The sequence below is a fragment of the Bos indicus genome, chromosome 19 (genome assembly GCF_029378745.1).
Source record: "Bos indicus isolate NIAB-ARS_2022 breed Sahiwal x Tharparkar chromosome 19, NIAB-ARS_B.indTharparkar_mat_pri_1.0, whole genome shotgun sequence".
NCBI classification, from domain to species: Eukaryota; Metazoa; Chordata; class Mammalia; order Artiodactyla; family Bovidae; genus Bos; species Bos indicus.
The window spans coordinates 63449292-63463349 of NC_091778.1; the positions used below are offsets into that span (position 1 = coordinate 63449292).

The 14058-nt window shown below is 60.8% G+C and overlaps 1 protein-coding gene and 1 long non-coding RNA gene across 8 annotated transcripts in view; one reads left to right on the top strand and one right to left on the bottom strand.

Moving 5' to 3' along the window:
• AXIN2 (axin 2) overlaps positions 1-14058 on the bottom strand; it is a 67643-nt gene that overhangs the window by 23487 nt on the left and 30098 nt on the right. For 3 of the 7 annotated variants that reach the window (XR_011562213.1, XM_070774238.1, XM_070774233.1), the window contains exons 1-2: positions 5195-5352; positions 1787-2719 (exon numbers count right to left, since the gene is read on the bottom strand). Coding sequence is in view for 6 of the 7 variants with exons in the window: in XM_070774238.1 (XP_070630339.1) it covers positions 1787-2601 (815 nt within the window). In the remaining variant the exon portion in view is untranslated. Of the gene's footprint in view, positions 1-1786; positions 2720-3836; positions 4168-4571; positions 4808-5194; positions 5353-14058 lie in introns of those variants that run through there. The other 4 variants (XM_070774237.1, XM_070774235.1, XM_070774236.1 and 1 more) reach the window with 4 other exon arrangements.
• LOC139177670 (uncharacterized) lies at positions 4809-7682 on the top strand. Its single transcript, XR_011562214.1, has 2 exons — positions 4809-4981; positions 7501-7682. It is a non-coding gene; the product is annotated as an uncharacterized lncRNA (long non-coding RNA).

Genomic DNA, 14058 nt, shown 5'->3' on the forward strand with positions numbered 1-14058 from the left:
CAGTCCAGGTAAGGTACCAGCCTCTCAACCCAACAGGGGGACAACGTCAGGCAGGAATCTAGTAGGAAACCCAGGGGGCCAATGAACAGGTGTCATTTACATATGAACAGCACCCACCAACCCCAACCCAAGAGGCTCGGAAGAAACACAAAGGAGGATGCTCGCCTGCAGACACCCCGTTAAAGCTGAATCCTGGTAGAAACACCCAGGCTGGGCCGGGAGGGGGCGGGGTCCCGACTGCCCACCCACAAAGGGGAGGGTCCCAGGAGGGTCCCGCCCCGGAGCCCGAATGGCTCCAAAACCAGCCAGGGCGCGGTTTACAAAGGTGGCGCTCTGGGCCCTGACCCCGGGGGGACACTGAAGCCCCACTGTCTCAAGGCCCCCTGAGAAGCCGCCTGACCGCAGGCCTTAAGTAGCCTCGGCGACCGCTGCCAGCCTGGAGGGCACGGAGGCCGGCGGGGCTTTCCCCAAGTATCCGCATAACGGAACGGGCAGGGGTGGCAGGTGGCCTGGAGCTGCTAGCCCCAGAAGTCAGAGCCAGCATCTTTCTCCAAACAGCCCGAAACCATAGCTTAAAGATGCTGAAACAACTCGGTTCCGATGATCCTTGGAGCCCTTGACAAGCCAGTCAGGTCCCATCGAAGGCGGTGGTGGACCAGATGTCCGCCCGGGAGACCAGCTCGCAGAGCCACAGGAGCGCCCCCTGGCGGTGCCAACGCCACCCTTCCCTCCCAGCAGGACCACCCCCGGACCACCAGCTTCCTGGCTCAGACCCGGCTCCCCGCCCCTCCGAGGCCCGCCGGACCCTACAGAGGGAGGCAACCTCCAGAGACAGCAGCCAGGTCGCACGCCCCTTCCCACAGGGTCAGCGATAAGCTGCTCCAAGAGCAGCCCAGCGGCCGGCCCCTCCCCCGCGTGCCATCAGAAACAACCTGGAACTCAGAGGCTCATTCTCTTTGGATATTTGGAAGCGGAGAGAGAGAGAGAAACAGGAAAACTCATTCCAACAGGAGGTCTGAAGTTGCCTCCAAAGGTCAAGAATCTTAAGACTTGGCCGTTCTATAAAGAACTGCTTGTCCTCCAAGCCTCCAAGAGAGAAGGCAGTCCAGGGCCCAAGTCCTCTCCCGCCAGAACCCCCTCTCCATCAGCAGTGAGCGACACAGGCACCAACCGGGGTCTGCCCCCAGGGCAGCAAGCATGTAAGACCCAGCAGCAGGTTCTAAAAGCACAGGACCCTTCACTGGGGAGTCACAGGTCCCTGCCTCCTCTGGAGGATTCCTCGCAGGGTTCACATCTCGTTCCATAAAGAACCACAAGCCCAGTTGTTAAGCCAGCTGCTGGCTCTTAACATGAAAGTTCAAACGATCCCACTTACCCCCGTGGTCTGGGCACACATGCTACCACCTGGGCCGCCAGCTCCGCCAGCATTCACTCCTCACCACTGAGTGACCCCTTCCCAAACCGGCGCTTAGTGTCTGACTGACTCTCCTCGCTGCCCCTCTAAGACTGGTGCAGGATAATGAGTAACCACATTGAGGCATTCTGCTGCCACTGTCTGCAGCCGGCACTGGGAGACTCCGAGTATTTAGCTGTGCGTGCATCCCTCTCCTCTCCTTTCAACAACAGAAAGCCAGATCAAAGGGTTCGTGGCCAGCGGTCCTAGTGCAAGACAGACCTCTGTCAGCCTCAGCAGCACATCTGACCATCCATCCATCCACCCTCCTTAACTCAAAACATCTGCAGAGCCCACTTCATTTCCCACCCCCCCGTCCACCCCAGGGCTTACCTGTATCCGCTTTCGATGGTGTCCATGGCCCTCGCGCTGGCTGTGGCCCTCAGGGTCTTGCTGGACAAGCCCACCACAGTGGGGGGGAGTTTGCACTTGAAGTCGGCACAAGTCCACTCCTCCTCCTCATTCAAGGTGGGGAGGTAGCCACACACAAGCCTGAGGCTGCCCAGGCCTCCCTGACTCAGGTAAGCTGGGTTCTCGCCCCCACTCCCCACATACTGGAGGCATATGTCCGACGTCAGAAACGTCTGGTAGGCGTTCTCCTCCATCACGGCCTGGACCTCGGTCTGGGCCTGGTCGAACATTACTGAGTCAATCTGCTGCTTCTTGATGCTGTCCCGAATGTACGTCTTGGTGGCAGGTTTCAGCTGCTTGGAGACGATGCTGTTGTTCTCGATGTACCTTTTGTAGATCGCTTTGGCTACTCGTAAAGTTTTGGCATCCTTCAGGTTCATCTGCCGGAATCCATTGCAGGCGAACCAGAAGTCTAAAGTATCCACGCATTTCTCCCGCTCCAGGAAAGTCCGGAAGAGATAAGCACCGTCCTGATCGCCCAGCAAGGAGTGCAGAGACTTGGTCCACCTGGTCAGCGGGGAATCCGGGGACGCCCGGCCCTCCGGCTCCCCCAGCCCGCCCTCGTTCCGCCGGGCGCTGGGGGAGACGGGCGAGGCCTTGGTGGCCGGGCCCTTTCCCACGCCCGGCTGGCACGGTGGGGTCTCCCCTTCTTCCCCGGGCACTGGGGGCCGCGGGGCATCCTCGCGGAAGCTGCTGCTGGGGTCTGGGAGCCGAGGCACCAGCACAGCACTGCTCATGGCGAGTGCCTTCTTCTCGCTGAGTTTAGGAATTTTTTTCTTCTTCCAGTTCCTCCCAGCAATCAGCGTGGTCTCTCTTTCTCTCTCAAGTCAGCAGGGACTCATCTGAGCCTCCTTTCTGGGAAGAAAAGGAAGGGGGTGGGGGAGGCAGAGAGAAAAGGGTATTGATATAATCAAAACCAGATCTACCCAACATCAAAGCAAGAAAGTAAACAGGCTTTTCAACTCCTCAAATTCAAATCAAGCAACCCAGCTATCTGCGAGGTGCTCATCTAAAGTATCAGACGCTGCTTTTTCAAAGGCGAAATCTGAGCTCCCCGCTTGGGGGCGGGGGCGGGGAAGGGGCGCGGGGAGGGTGGGAGGTGGGGCAGAGGGCCCGGGAGGTGGAAGACACCGGCTTCCAAAACCCCACCCGGCCCCGGCGCGCGCAGGGCAGCCCGGCGCGCCCCTCCCCTCGCCGGGACAGCACCCACTCCACAGACGCGCGCCCCGAGCCGCCGGGCGGTGCGCAGGTGAAACCAATTTCGGTCAATTTCCCCACGCGGCTCTCAGCACAGATACTCGAGCTCCAAACGTGCCCTTCCCCGGCATCTGGTTCCCATCCCCTCACCTACCCCTTCCCACTCCTTAAAAATTCAGAAGAGCCTCGACCGAGCAAGCAGCCCGCCCAGCACAGGGAGGGATGGGCTCCCGGACTCCCAGCTGGAACCACCCCCCCCCACCCCGCGCCACCCCCAGATGGAAACGTTCGCTGCGCCCCGCCTCCCGCCAAGAATCCGGCTCAGTCTACACCTCGGTTTTCCCGGTTCCCCGAAACCAGAAATCCACTCACTCAGACAAGGCTTTGATCTCTCAACTTTGCCAGAGAGCGGAGAAGCCTCAGGACTCGCCGCCCCCTGCCCCCCGCCCCCCCGGAGCCGCAAACCCTACAAAACCGGATCAGAAACCGTCTCACGCTACCACCGCCTGTGCCAAGAATCCCAAACTCTGCTGACCTCAAGCCTCTTTTTTCCACAAGCAAAAAGTCTTATCTAACCAATAAAGCAGCCGCTCACCCCAGCATGGGAAGGATCAAACTCGGGAGAGCGGAGGGGAGGGCTGGGGGGGCGGGTGGGCGCGACACCGAACCGGAGGCTGGGGGCCCTGGGTGGGCGCGCGGGGCCCCCGCGCGGGGCCTCAGGCCGCCAGTAGCGCAGCGCTGCCCAGGCGGAGGGGAAGGGGGTCGGCCCCGTTACCTGGAAGACGAAGGGGGCCCGAGGGCCGGCTCTCATCGCTGTCGAGCGCCCCCCACCCACCCCGGCTCGTCCCCCGGCCCCGGTCCACCCCGACCGTCCGGAGCCCCGGGAGGCGCTCGCAGCCCCGAGTCCGGGCGCGGGTCGGAGGCGCCCACAGAGAAGCCCGGAACGCGGCGGCCGGTCCAGCAATGGCGACGCGGAGGCTCGGCCTCTCCGCACGAGGGGCCGGGGCGGCCGGGGCGCGGGGCAGGCGGCAAGAGGGACGCGGGGAACGCAGGCGCCCCGGGCTCGGGCCGCTCCGGCGCGCAGACTGAGCCTCGGCCGGCGATCGGGGCCCCTCTGCGCCGACCGGGGGCTGGAGGGGAGGAGGGGAGGGGAGGAGAGCGCGGCGGGAGGGGGCGGGGGAGGGGAGGGGGCGCCGCCGCCCTTTCATCCCACCTCCCAAAGGCGCCCCGGCGCACTCTCGCACCCCGACTCCTACCCAGCGCCGCCCCGGCGCGACACCCCCGGGGGAGGGGGGGGGTCTGCCCCCGCTCCGCCCCCACCGATCGCTCGAGTCTCTCCGCCCGGCCCCCGCCACCCCGGCCGAGCCCCCCGGAGCGCCGGGCGCCGCGCCCGCCACCACTCTGCGCGCCCGCCCGGAGCGCGCCCCGAAATAGCCGGCCTGCCCACTTCAAAGGGCCGCCCGGCACATCAAAGCGCGCGGGCCGCCCGCCGCCGCGGCCTCGCACTCACCAGGGGTCCGCGCGCGCGCTCCGCGCCCAGACCTCGCGGGCGCCCCGGGCAGGGCCCCGGCCCCGGCCCCCGGATCGGCTCGCCGCCGCGGTCCCAGGCCCCCCCGGGCCGGACCCGGTGTCGGGGAGCATGGGGAGGCGCGCGGCCGGGGAGGGAGTGCGGGGAGCCCGGCGGCGAGGGAGGCGGCGGCGCGCCCGGCCGCCCCGCGTCTGCGGAAGATCCGAGTGGGCCTCGCCCCGCCGCGGCCGCCCTGGCCCCCCGGCCACGCCGGCCGGGCTTTCGACGCGGGCGCCGCTTCCAGCAGCCGCTCCGCGCACCCCACGTCCTCCCGGCGCTTCCAACAAAAACTGCGCCGCGGACCTCACTGTGCACTTCAAAGGCGCGGGCCGGCGCACGGTCCTGAAAGGGAGGTAAGCGCCCGGCGCGCCCGCGCCGCCCCCGGGCCCCCGCCGCCCCTCGGCGCGCCCGGCCGGCTCGCGGCCCCCTCCCCGGCCCCCCCCGCCCCCGGCCGGGCCGGAGCCCCTCCCGCCCCCGGCGCCCGCGACGCCGCCGGGCGCGCCCTCGGCCCCGGCCCGGGGGGCCCGCGGGGCAGCCGCTCGGCCGGGGCCGCGCCTCCGTCCCACCTTTCAGAGCGCAGCCGGCGGCGGGGGACCCGGGCGCCCCGGGCCCGGGGCGGCCCCGCGATTCATGGCTGCGAGCGCTTCTCTTCACTTCCCGGCGCCCGGCGGTACCGAGTTGCCAGGACCTGATCAAAGCGCCGCCGGCCCCGCGCGCCCGCCCCGCCGCCCTGATCCCGCCGCGCCAATCCCCGCCGCGCTCGGCCGGCCCGCGCCGCCCGCCTTAAAGGGGCCGCGCCCGGCCCGCCCCGCCGGGCCCCCGCGGCCGCCCGCGCCCGGCCCGAGTTCTGGTTCCGCCTCTCAAGTGCTCTGTCCTTTTTGCTCCGGCTTCCTCCGCCAGCCTGTCCCCGTCCACCCAGCTCGGGAAAGCAACAGTTTATTGTAGCATCCTGGCCATTCTGAGAATTGCAAGCAGGCAGATTTTTTTTTTTTTCCTATCATCAAACACTTTTCTACCTCTGTACAAGTTTCCCTGGGAATTTGGGCTTAGAGAAGCTTGTAAAAAAATAAAAATAAAGATAAGAGCGCTAGACCGGGGGTGGACGGCTAAGTGTCGTAGGAGGAACGCAGGCCTGCACCAGAAGTCGTGCGTGCTTGTGATAGGACCCCGCGTGCCTGGGTCGGTGAGTGTGTGAAGATGGTGTGAATCTGCCTGCAGAGGCCTGGGGGCTGGAGGTGGGCCCAGACGCCTCCCTGGGAAGCCAGCCTCAACTCCCTGCAGATTTTAACCCCACATTCCCAACCTGGCCATCAGGACCCTCCCAGCGGGTACACCCCCATCTTTCGGTATCAGCTGCATCCCCCACTCTCCGGATGTTGCATATTAAACAGACACGGAATGTCTTTTCCCCCATGGACTCTCAGTGCTAACGTAGTGAAAACTCCTCACCCCACCATCACCTCTCAGTACCCCCAACATCCACCCAACAACCATCTCGCTTAGAATAATGAGAAAATATACCACAAACCCAGAACATTGTTTATTTACGCATCTATTGGATCTCTCAAATGATGAGCTAATAATTGATTTTTCCTCCTCTTAAAAAACACGAAGGTGGAGCCCAGACTTGCTGCAGAAGGGAGAGGAGAGCTTGGCATCCTCAGACGTCGAAGCACTGGCTTTCCACCTCTACTGTTTCTTACTTTACGTTCTTAGTGAATTGAATGGAGGGCAAAGCCTTCCCAATGCAGAGGGGCCTTGAACCTTCATCAGGCCTTTAGGACTTCAAAACACGCAAGAAACAGGTTTCTCTGACTGCATAGGTTTCTGCAGGGAGAGAGGAAGAGGGGGCGTCCCGTGACCTGCTGTGCCGGCAGAGATGCTCCCAGGCTGTGACCAGGGCCCAGAGCTCCTGCAGGTTGAGCCGCCTGGGCTTTGCCCTCCCCAAGACCTGCCTCTCTGTGTCCACGCTCTGCTCCTCGGGCTCACCTCCCAGGTGGCCAGGCTGGTGTGAAGCCAGCGGTCCAAGGCCAGGAAACACATGGCCACTTTGGGGCAGACCAGTGAACAAGAGTGGCCAGATGAGTTAGCTCTGGATTGGGACCTGCTGCTGCTGGGTGTGAGGACGCTGGAAGCCAGCCTTTCAGAACGCTGCACACCCCCTCAGGGGACCGTAGGAGAGCCTGGAGCTGTCCGGGGGTTCCCAGGAGCCTTTCGACCACAGAGGGTGTGAATCTAGGACCAGAAGTGTATGCGGAAGGGGATGCATTGCCATAAGCATCTACAATATAAACAACAGCAGCGTGTGTGTGTGCGTGTGTGTGTGCACAACGCACACACACACACACACACACACAATGTGGGGGAGTGCAAACTCCAAAATCAAAATAAACAGCGGTCAGGAAGAGGAGGCTCTAAAAGGCGGTGGGCACTCAGTCTTCACGGGTGGCTCTCCTCCCCCCCAGCTGCCACCCCCTCCCACCCTGCACGACCCCCTGGCCCCAACCATCCCAGGTTGGCTTTCACCAAAGGGCTCGCCCTCTGTTCCCTATGAGCCCAGGACTGGGCCGCGGGAGCAAGGGCGGGTTCCGCTTGGCGCTCTCAGCAGTGAGCACTTGGAGAGCCCGGTTTCCAGAACAGGTGCTCGGTCACCTTGGGCCAGCGCCTCCCCCCGCTCCCCCGCCCTGTCCCCTGGTGGTACATTTAGCGCTGGGGCTGGGCCAAGGGCCCAGAAGTCAGGAGCCCCTCAAGCCCCCCGGGTCCCCGACTACTTGTTGATGATATTTCTGGAGGAGGAGCCAAAGCGCCCTGCTTCTCCCCAGCCCCTTTCTCAAGATAGCACAGTTTTCCATTTTCCCCTTCTCCCTGGCAGCCGCAGCGTCATGTGACTGGTTGTAATCCTGCACGGTTGCCTGGAAACTGGAAAGCAAGGTGATGGATTTCTGCACATGCTCACTGCCCCTGCTTTGAAGACAAGCCCTACGGAGGATCAACAGCCCACTTGGCCTAAGCACAGACAAGTTTAATAAAGCAGAGAGTAATTCTTTTCTGGAATTAGGTACCGGGCTGAAATCCTAGAATCCCAGAAAATGCAGGGCTCCCTGTGAGGCACCTGGCCAGATCTCCAATCTTGAGTCAGCTAGACAAAACCTCCTGGGGGGGCAGAGAGGGGGAAGTCACACCAGCTGCGACTTCAGAGCAGCTCAGACCCAGGACATTGCTCTCGAAGAGTCAGTGACTCTGTCTGTCTTTTATTTCTTTGGAAAACTGCCACCTTAGACAATGCAGCTTTGTGTGGGGAGGGGGTGGAGAGACATGCAGGTAATGTTTCTAGAAACTGCAGGTCACCCAGCTGCTCTGAGGCCCTGTGTTTACTTGTAAAGTGGAGGGGACACCCCTCCAAAGGCTGTTGTGAGGAGGCACCACGCTGGACACCCACGGCAGCCTCTGCAGTCCCTGTTTCCTCAGTAGCCTGTTAGCTGTTCTGGGAAGTAACTCCCATCTCTGGAGCAGTGATGCCCTCCAGTTAGGGGCTTCTGGCCTAGGGGGCTGGAAACCGAGCAGGGGGTGCCTGCAGAGGGGACCCCCAGCCTCTGCTGTCCTCCGGGGAGAGGGGCAGGGTTCGGCGCAAAGGGGTCTGTGCTGTCGGCTAGCTCTCAGAGGCCTCGTACCCAGGACCCCAGAGAAACAGCAGCAGCTGCGGGCTTCCCTGGTGGTTCAGTGGTTAGGGCTCTCTGCGTCCAATGCAGGGGTTGCGGGTTCGATCCCTGGTTGGGGAACTAAGACCCCATGGTGGCTCAGCAGTAAAGACTCCACCTGCAGTGCAGAAGACACAGGTTCCATCCCTGGGTTGGGAGGATCCCCTGGAGGAGGAAATGGTAACCCACTCCAGTATTCTTGCCTGGAGAATCCCAAGGACAGAGGAGCCTGGCAGGCTACAGTCCGTGGGGTTGCAAAGAGTCAGACGTGACAGCAACTAACAACTGTATATCTTTGGCAGCGTCTTCCAGCCAGGGGAGGCCTTAAAATGGGGTCTAATCTAACCCATCATTTAAGAGATGAGGAAAGTGAAGCAAAGAGGAAGGGAGATCTTCCCCGGGTTCCTTGGCCCACTCCCAAGCTGAGCTAGAACCCCCAAGTCCATCCCCTCTTCTCCACACTGTGGTCACCAGACCTGGGCAGTTCACCCTGGGTCCTTGGCTTCCGTAACAGGACGGATAAATATCATTTCATGAAAAGAACATTGTAAGTCAACTATATCCCAATAAAGTTAAAAGAAATAAATCACGAACTTAAGTGATAACCAAAAAAAAAAAAAAAGCCGAAAAAGTCATCAGCCATCTTAATTAGTACAATTTACTTTACAACGTAAGAATAATTTGGAATGCGGTCCTAAAGCATCATTGCTGGGCTTGAGCTGGAAATGCCAAGGAAGCACATTCATTTGGCTCCAACCAATGGGCAGCCTTGACCCAGAAGTGGGCTCCCTCCGTGGCTCCTGGGCGATGCTGCCAAGCCTTCAGTGGTGACAGGTGTTTCCACGGCCACTCTGTGGGGTGGGTGCAGCGGAGGGTGGGGTGGAGCCCCCAGAGTCTGGGAGGAGGAAGGGAGTGGGAAAAAGTGGGCTCTGCTTCCTCCCCCTCGGGAGGGGAGGGGGTGGAAATGGCAAGGTGGGGATTTTCAAGCCACAGGCGAAAAAGTGAGGTCTTAGGCAGCCCCATCCCCAGCAGTTTGGAGGAGAAACCTATTTTTAATAAAAATGATCATCTTCATTCTCTTCAGTTTAGAATGAAATTAAGCTAAACAGTCAATCCTGAAGGAAATCAACCCCGAATATCCACTGAAGGGCTGATGCTGAAGCTGAAGCTCCAATACCTTGGCCACCTGATGCAAAGAGCCGACTCATTGGAAAAGACCCTGATGCTGGGAAAGATTGAAGGCGGGAGGAGAAGGGGATGACAGAGATGGTTGGATGGCATCATTGACACGATGGACATGAGTTTGAGCAAGCTCCAGGAGCTAGTGAAGGACAGGGAGGCCTGGCATGCTGCAGTCCATGGGGCTGCAAAGAGTCAGACAAACAACAACAAAGCAAACAATAATTTAAAACTTCCTAATCTGATTTACCTTCAGGTGCTTTTAATATTTACTATAAATGGAGCTAGAAACTGCTGTCATGGCTGGCATCCCACCAGGAGTTTTCAGGGAGATGGGCTTTCAGGAGCTTGTCACCAGAAGAGACCATCCATAGTCAAACAAATCCAGAAAGAGGTTCTGATTTTTGAAGTTCTTGGCTCCTGAGTGTCCAGCAGATACACACACACAAAAGCTGTTTTCAGAAAAGGAAGTGAAAGATAGATAGGAAAAAAAAGTCCCTGAAGTCAGCATTCCAACTGGCAACACGTGAAACTTTGTAAGTAAATAGGTCTGTGTTCCTGAGCAGCGGCCCTCCATGGGCCTTCTTGTTTTCTGCCCCTGAAGTTTCGTCCTGCTCCCTTTAAACAGCTGCTGGAAGGGGCAGTTGTCCCGGGCTTGAGATCAGTCCCCTTGTTCCTGCATGTCAGTGTCTCTTCATTTGTCCTCGGCATCTCTGCCCGACGCTCAGTGCCTCCCTGGCTCTGAAGGGCTGGCCACGTGGCCCGGGATGCTCGGCGGGGCCGTGGGCTGCCCCGGAGCACCTGGGAGGTTCTGGATTTGTTTCTGTTGAGGCTTCCCGACGTCAGGTCCTCATCCTGTCTCCTGGGCCTCATCCTGCCTCCTGGGCCTCAGAGCATTGGCTCCAGAAGGCTGCCTGCTGTCCTTCAAGAGGCGTCTACAGGGGTAGGCTGCCCGCCTGCACTCTCAGTGTCCCTCCCACCCATGGTGGGCTCTCAGCCGGTGAGGGGCGTCCTGCCTGGGGAGTCCCGGGCCTTCCTGGGTGCGCGCCTGAAGGAGTTCTCAAGTCCCGCTGGCTTCTTCGGGACGACCCTCTAACAGTGGCCGCCTCCCTTTCTGGGCTCCTCCCTGTCGGGTGTCTTCCTCTTTCCATCCACACCTCCGAGCCCATCTCTCCAGGGATCAGGGCCTCCCAGCCCTCCAGCCCCACCTCTTCACCAGCCTCCTTCATCCTCCCGATCCTGGACCACTGGCCACAGATGGCTAGAATTTAACACCGTTCAAATGGAACCACCTTTGTCTCTCGCAGAAGCCAGGCGGCCTCTGTCAGGCAGTGACCCCGCGTCCTCTGCCGCCTCCGAGCGAAACCTGGGCCAGTCCAAGCTCTTCTCCCTCACGTGCGCCCACCCAGCGTCCAGCCCTGATGCTTCTGTCTCCTAAAATCTCCCCCAGTCACGACCTTCTCCCCGTATCTGCCACTACCACATGGCTTGGCCCTTCTCTCTTGCCAGGAGCAGCAGCATGTCCTACCTAACTGTCCTCCGGGCCTGTGGTTTCCAGTCCCTGCCTGGGGCCCTTAGGTGATGCTGCGAAGAGAGTGCGAGGCGCTCTCCAGCTGACTGTGTCCTTCCCACCTTCAGATCCCCCTCCAACCCCGGCTGCACATGACCTTCGTTCAGGCCCAAAACCCTGTGCGAGGCCACGGGGTGGTTGGCCGGCCTGGCCTCCAGTTGCGTGTCCGCCTCACACGGAGCTTCCGTTCCCCTTCCTCACAGGACTCCCCTGCCGGCCAGCCGCCCCTCCGGCTTCTTTAGGCCTGATCCCTCTTCCCCGGACTGGAGCACCTCCTCCCGTGGTCATGGCGCCGGTGGCAACCTGGAGCAGAACTCACCCCCACCTCCTCCGGGTCGGCCCACTCAGCCACGGACCCAGGATGCAGGGGCCATGCTCTAGCACACTCGCATCCCTCAGCCCAGCCCCTCCCAGGCACCAAGTCAGGACTTGATAAATGTAGACAGAGGTGGTAGTAAAGGAGGGAACTGGGGACCATCCGCCTGGACCGAGACGCCGGTCTCAGAAGTGCCCTCGCCAGGGTCCAGCCTTTAGTCCTGAGTCAGGACAGCTATTGATGAGATGAGGATGAGATGGTTGGATGGCATCACCGACTCAATGGACATGGGGTTTCAGTAAACTCCGGGAGTTGGTGATGGACAGGGAGGCCTGGCGTGCTGTAGTCCACGGTGTTGCAAAGAGCTGGACAGACTGAGCGACTGAACGCCATCAACCATGAGAGGATGTCCCCTGAACAGACACGGAGAAATGACCTGCACATCAGGTATGCCTGTGCTTACCCAATGGCTTCTTAGCAAAAAACATTAGTATCCCACCCAGAAATTAAAATGTGAGAACTGAACCTCACTCCTGTACTAATGTTCTCTGGATAACCATTGCCCCATAACTTCAGCACAGAACAAGTCACACTAATGTACTGAAAGTGTGAAGTCCGTCTTGGTAATACCAAAGAACCACCCCAACGCTTAGAAAACGCCAGGAAAAAATTAAGTGGCACAAACACACTGTGCTGGCCAGCGCATCAGACAAGAAGACCCCGAGAAGATGCCACCAGCGTCACAGCAGAGGCCAGAGGACCGGCTCCCAGCTGATAATACTGCTGCTTCCCCTCCCCCGAAGGGAGTATGTCTTTTTTGCAGAATTGACAAACTTTTTTTCAAGAAGATCAGAACGTTTCACATGAATCCATCAATTCACAAATCAGATAGTGATCAACGCCTGGTGGCCTGATTTGGGGGCCAGAAAATTCAGCCACGGGAAGGGGGTGAGTGAGGGGCCCCACCCTGCCCCTGCCTCTGTTCCAAGGTCAGGGGGAGACCTGCGGCCCCTGGGCCAGGTGTGGGGGCAGCTGTGAGACGGCTGCCCGCTGCCCGCTGGGTGGGGTGGCGGGCGGAGGGGTGTGCCGTCTTCCTGGGGGACTTTGGCCCCCGGAGGAGCCCCCGCTGCAGGACGGTTTCTAGAGGCCAAGACCACAAGGCCGGCCTGAGCGAGCTCTGCCGGGGTGGGGGGTGGGGGTCGGCGGGCGTGGGGAGGCCCTTTTCCTCGGGGCAGTGGGCTTCCTCAGGCCCGCAGCTGCTTCAGCTAAGCTTGACTTTCCTGAGAGCGCCCTGGCCCCGGCCAGCACACCCCGGGCTCTGACCTTTTGACCCACCAGGGGCATCCTCGCCCACCCCTTAGCCAGCCCTAGGGTGGCCGGACTCTGGATTTCCCTGAGGAAAGGTGTCAACATTCAACTCTACAAGACAACGGAGGGGCCTGCCTGCCCTTGGTGGGGAGCTCCCCCTAGAAGGGCCTGTTCTGGGGAGCCAGGACGGGAAGAGGGTGGGCATCGCCGGGTGCAGCACAGCGGAAGGGAAGCGGGACCCTTCGAGACCCAGCGCCGCGTTCCCGTACTTCGTGCAGCTATCAGGCAGGAGAAGCCGGGGCACAAGGGGGGGCTCCGGTCGCCTCAGAGGCGGGGAGCCTGAACCCTGCAGTCTCCCCAGGAGTGGGTGGACCCTGGGGCTCCCCAGGTGGCGCTAGTGGTAAAGAAGCTGCCCGTGCAGGACCCCAAAGAGACGTGGGCTCAGTCCCGGGCTCGGGAAGATCCCCTGGAGGGGGCACGTGCCTGGAGAAGCCCGTGGACAGAGGAGCCCGGCGGGCCACAGTCCTTGGGGGCGTAAAGAGTCAGACTCAGCAACTGAACAACTGCCCCAAAGCCGGGTCAGGAGGCGCATGTGCCCCGAGGGGACCCGGCCTGGCGGGCCGCCCCCCGTGTCCGCTGGGCCCTCATTGGCTGTTTCGTCTCCATCCGCCAACCCACCTGTCTGTTCTGCGTGCGCTGTGCCCGGGGTTCCTGGCCCCATAAAATTTCACCTCCTGGTGTAGAAGTTGTCTCACCTATAAACATGCTCTTTGAGGTGGGCCTCCCCAGGGGCGCCCAAGGCAGGGGAAACTGGGGACACGGGCTCACAAAGAGGCAGGGAGTCACGGCCTCCCGATTGCAGACTGCCACTGCCCACCTTCCGCACGCGGCCGGTGCCGGCTGTGTCCAGCATATCAGGGCGCTAGGTCTGTCCAGGGCTGCTCATCAGGACGGCCTGACCTCCATGAGCCCCCAGAGCTGCAAACCGAGCCTCGCACGGCTCTCAAATCCAACGCAGTGGAATGAAGGGAGGACCAGAGGAGTCGGGGTAAGAAGCAACAACACACACTGGACTCGGGAGTCAGGAAGGCAAATCCCGTTTCAAATCCTGACCCACCACTGTCGAGCTGAGACCTTGAATAAGCCATATCCACCCTTCATCTATCTATCCATCTATTAATATTATCTGTCATCTATCTGCTTCTCTATCCACCCATCTATCTATCTGTCTATCTGTGTGCTTAGTCGCTCAGTCGAGTCTGACTCTTTCCAACCCCATGGACTGTAGCCCACCAGGCTCCTCTGTCCATGGGATTCTCCAGGCAGGAATACTGGAGTGGGTTGCCATGCCCTCCTCCA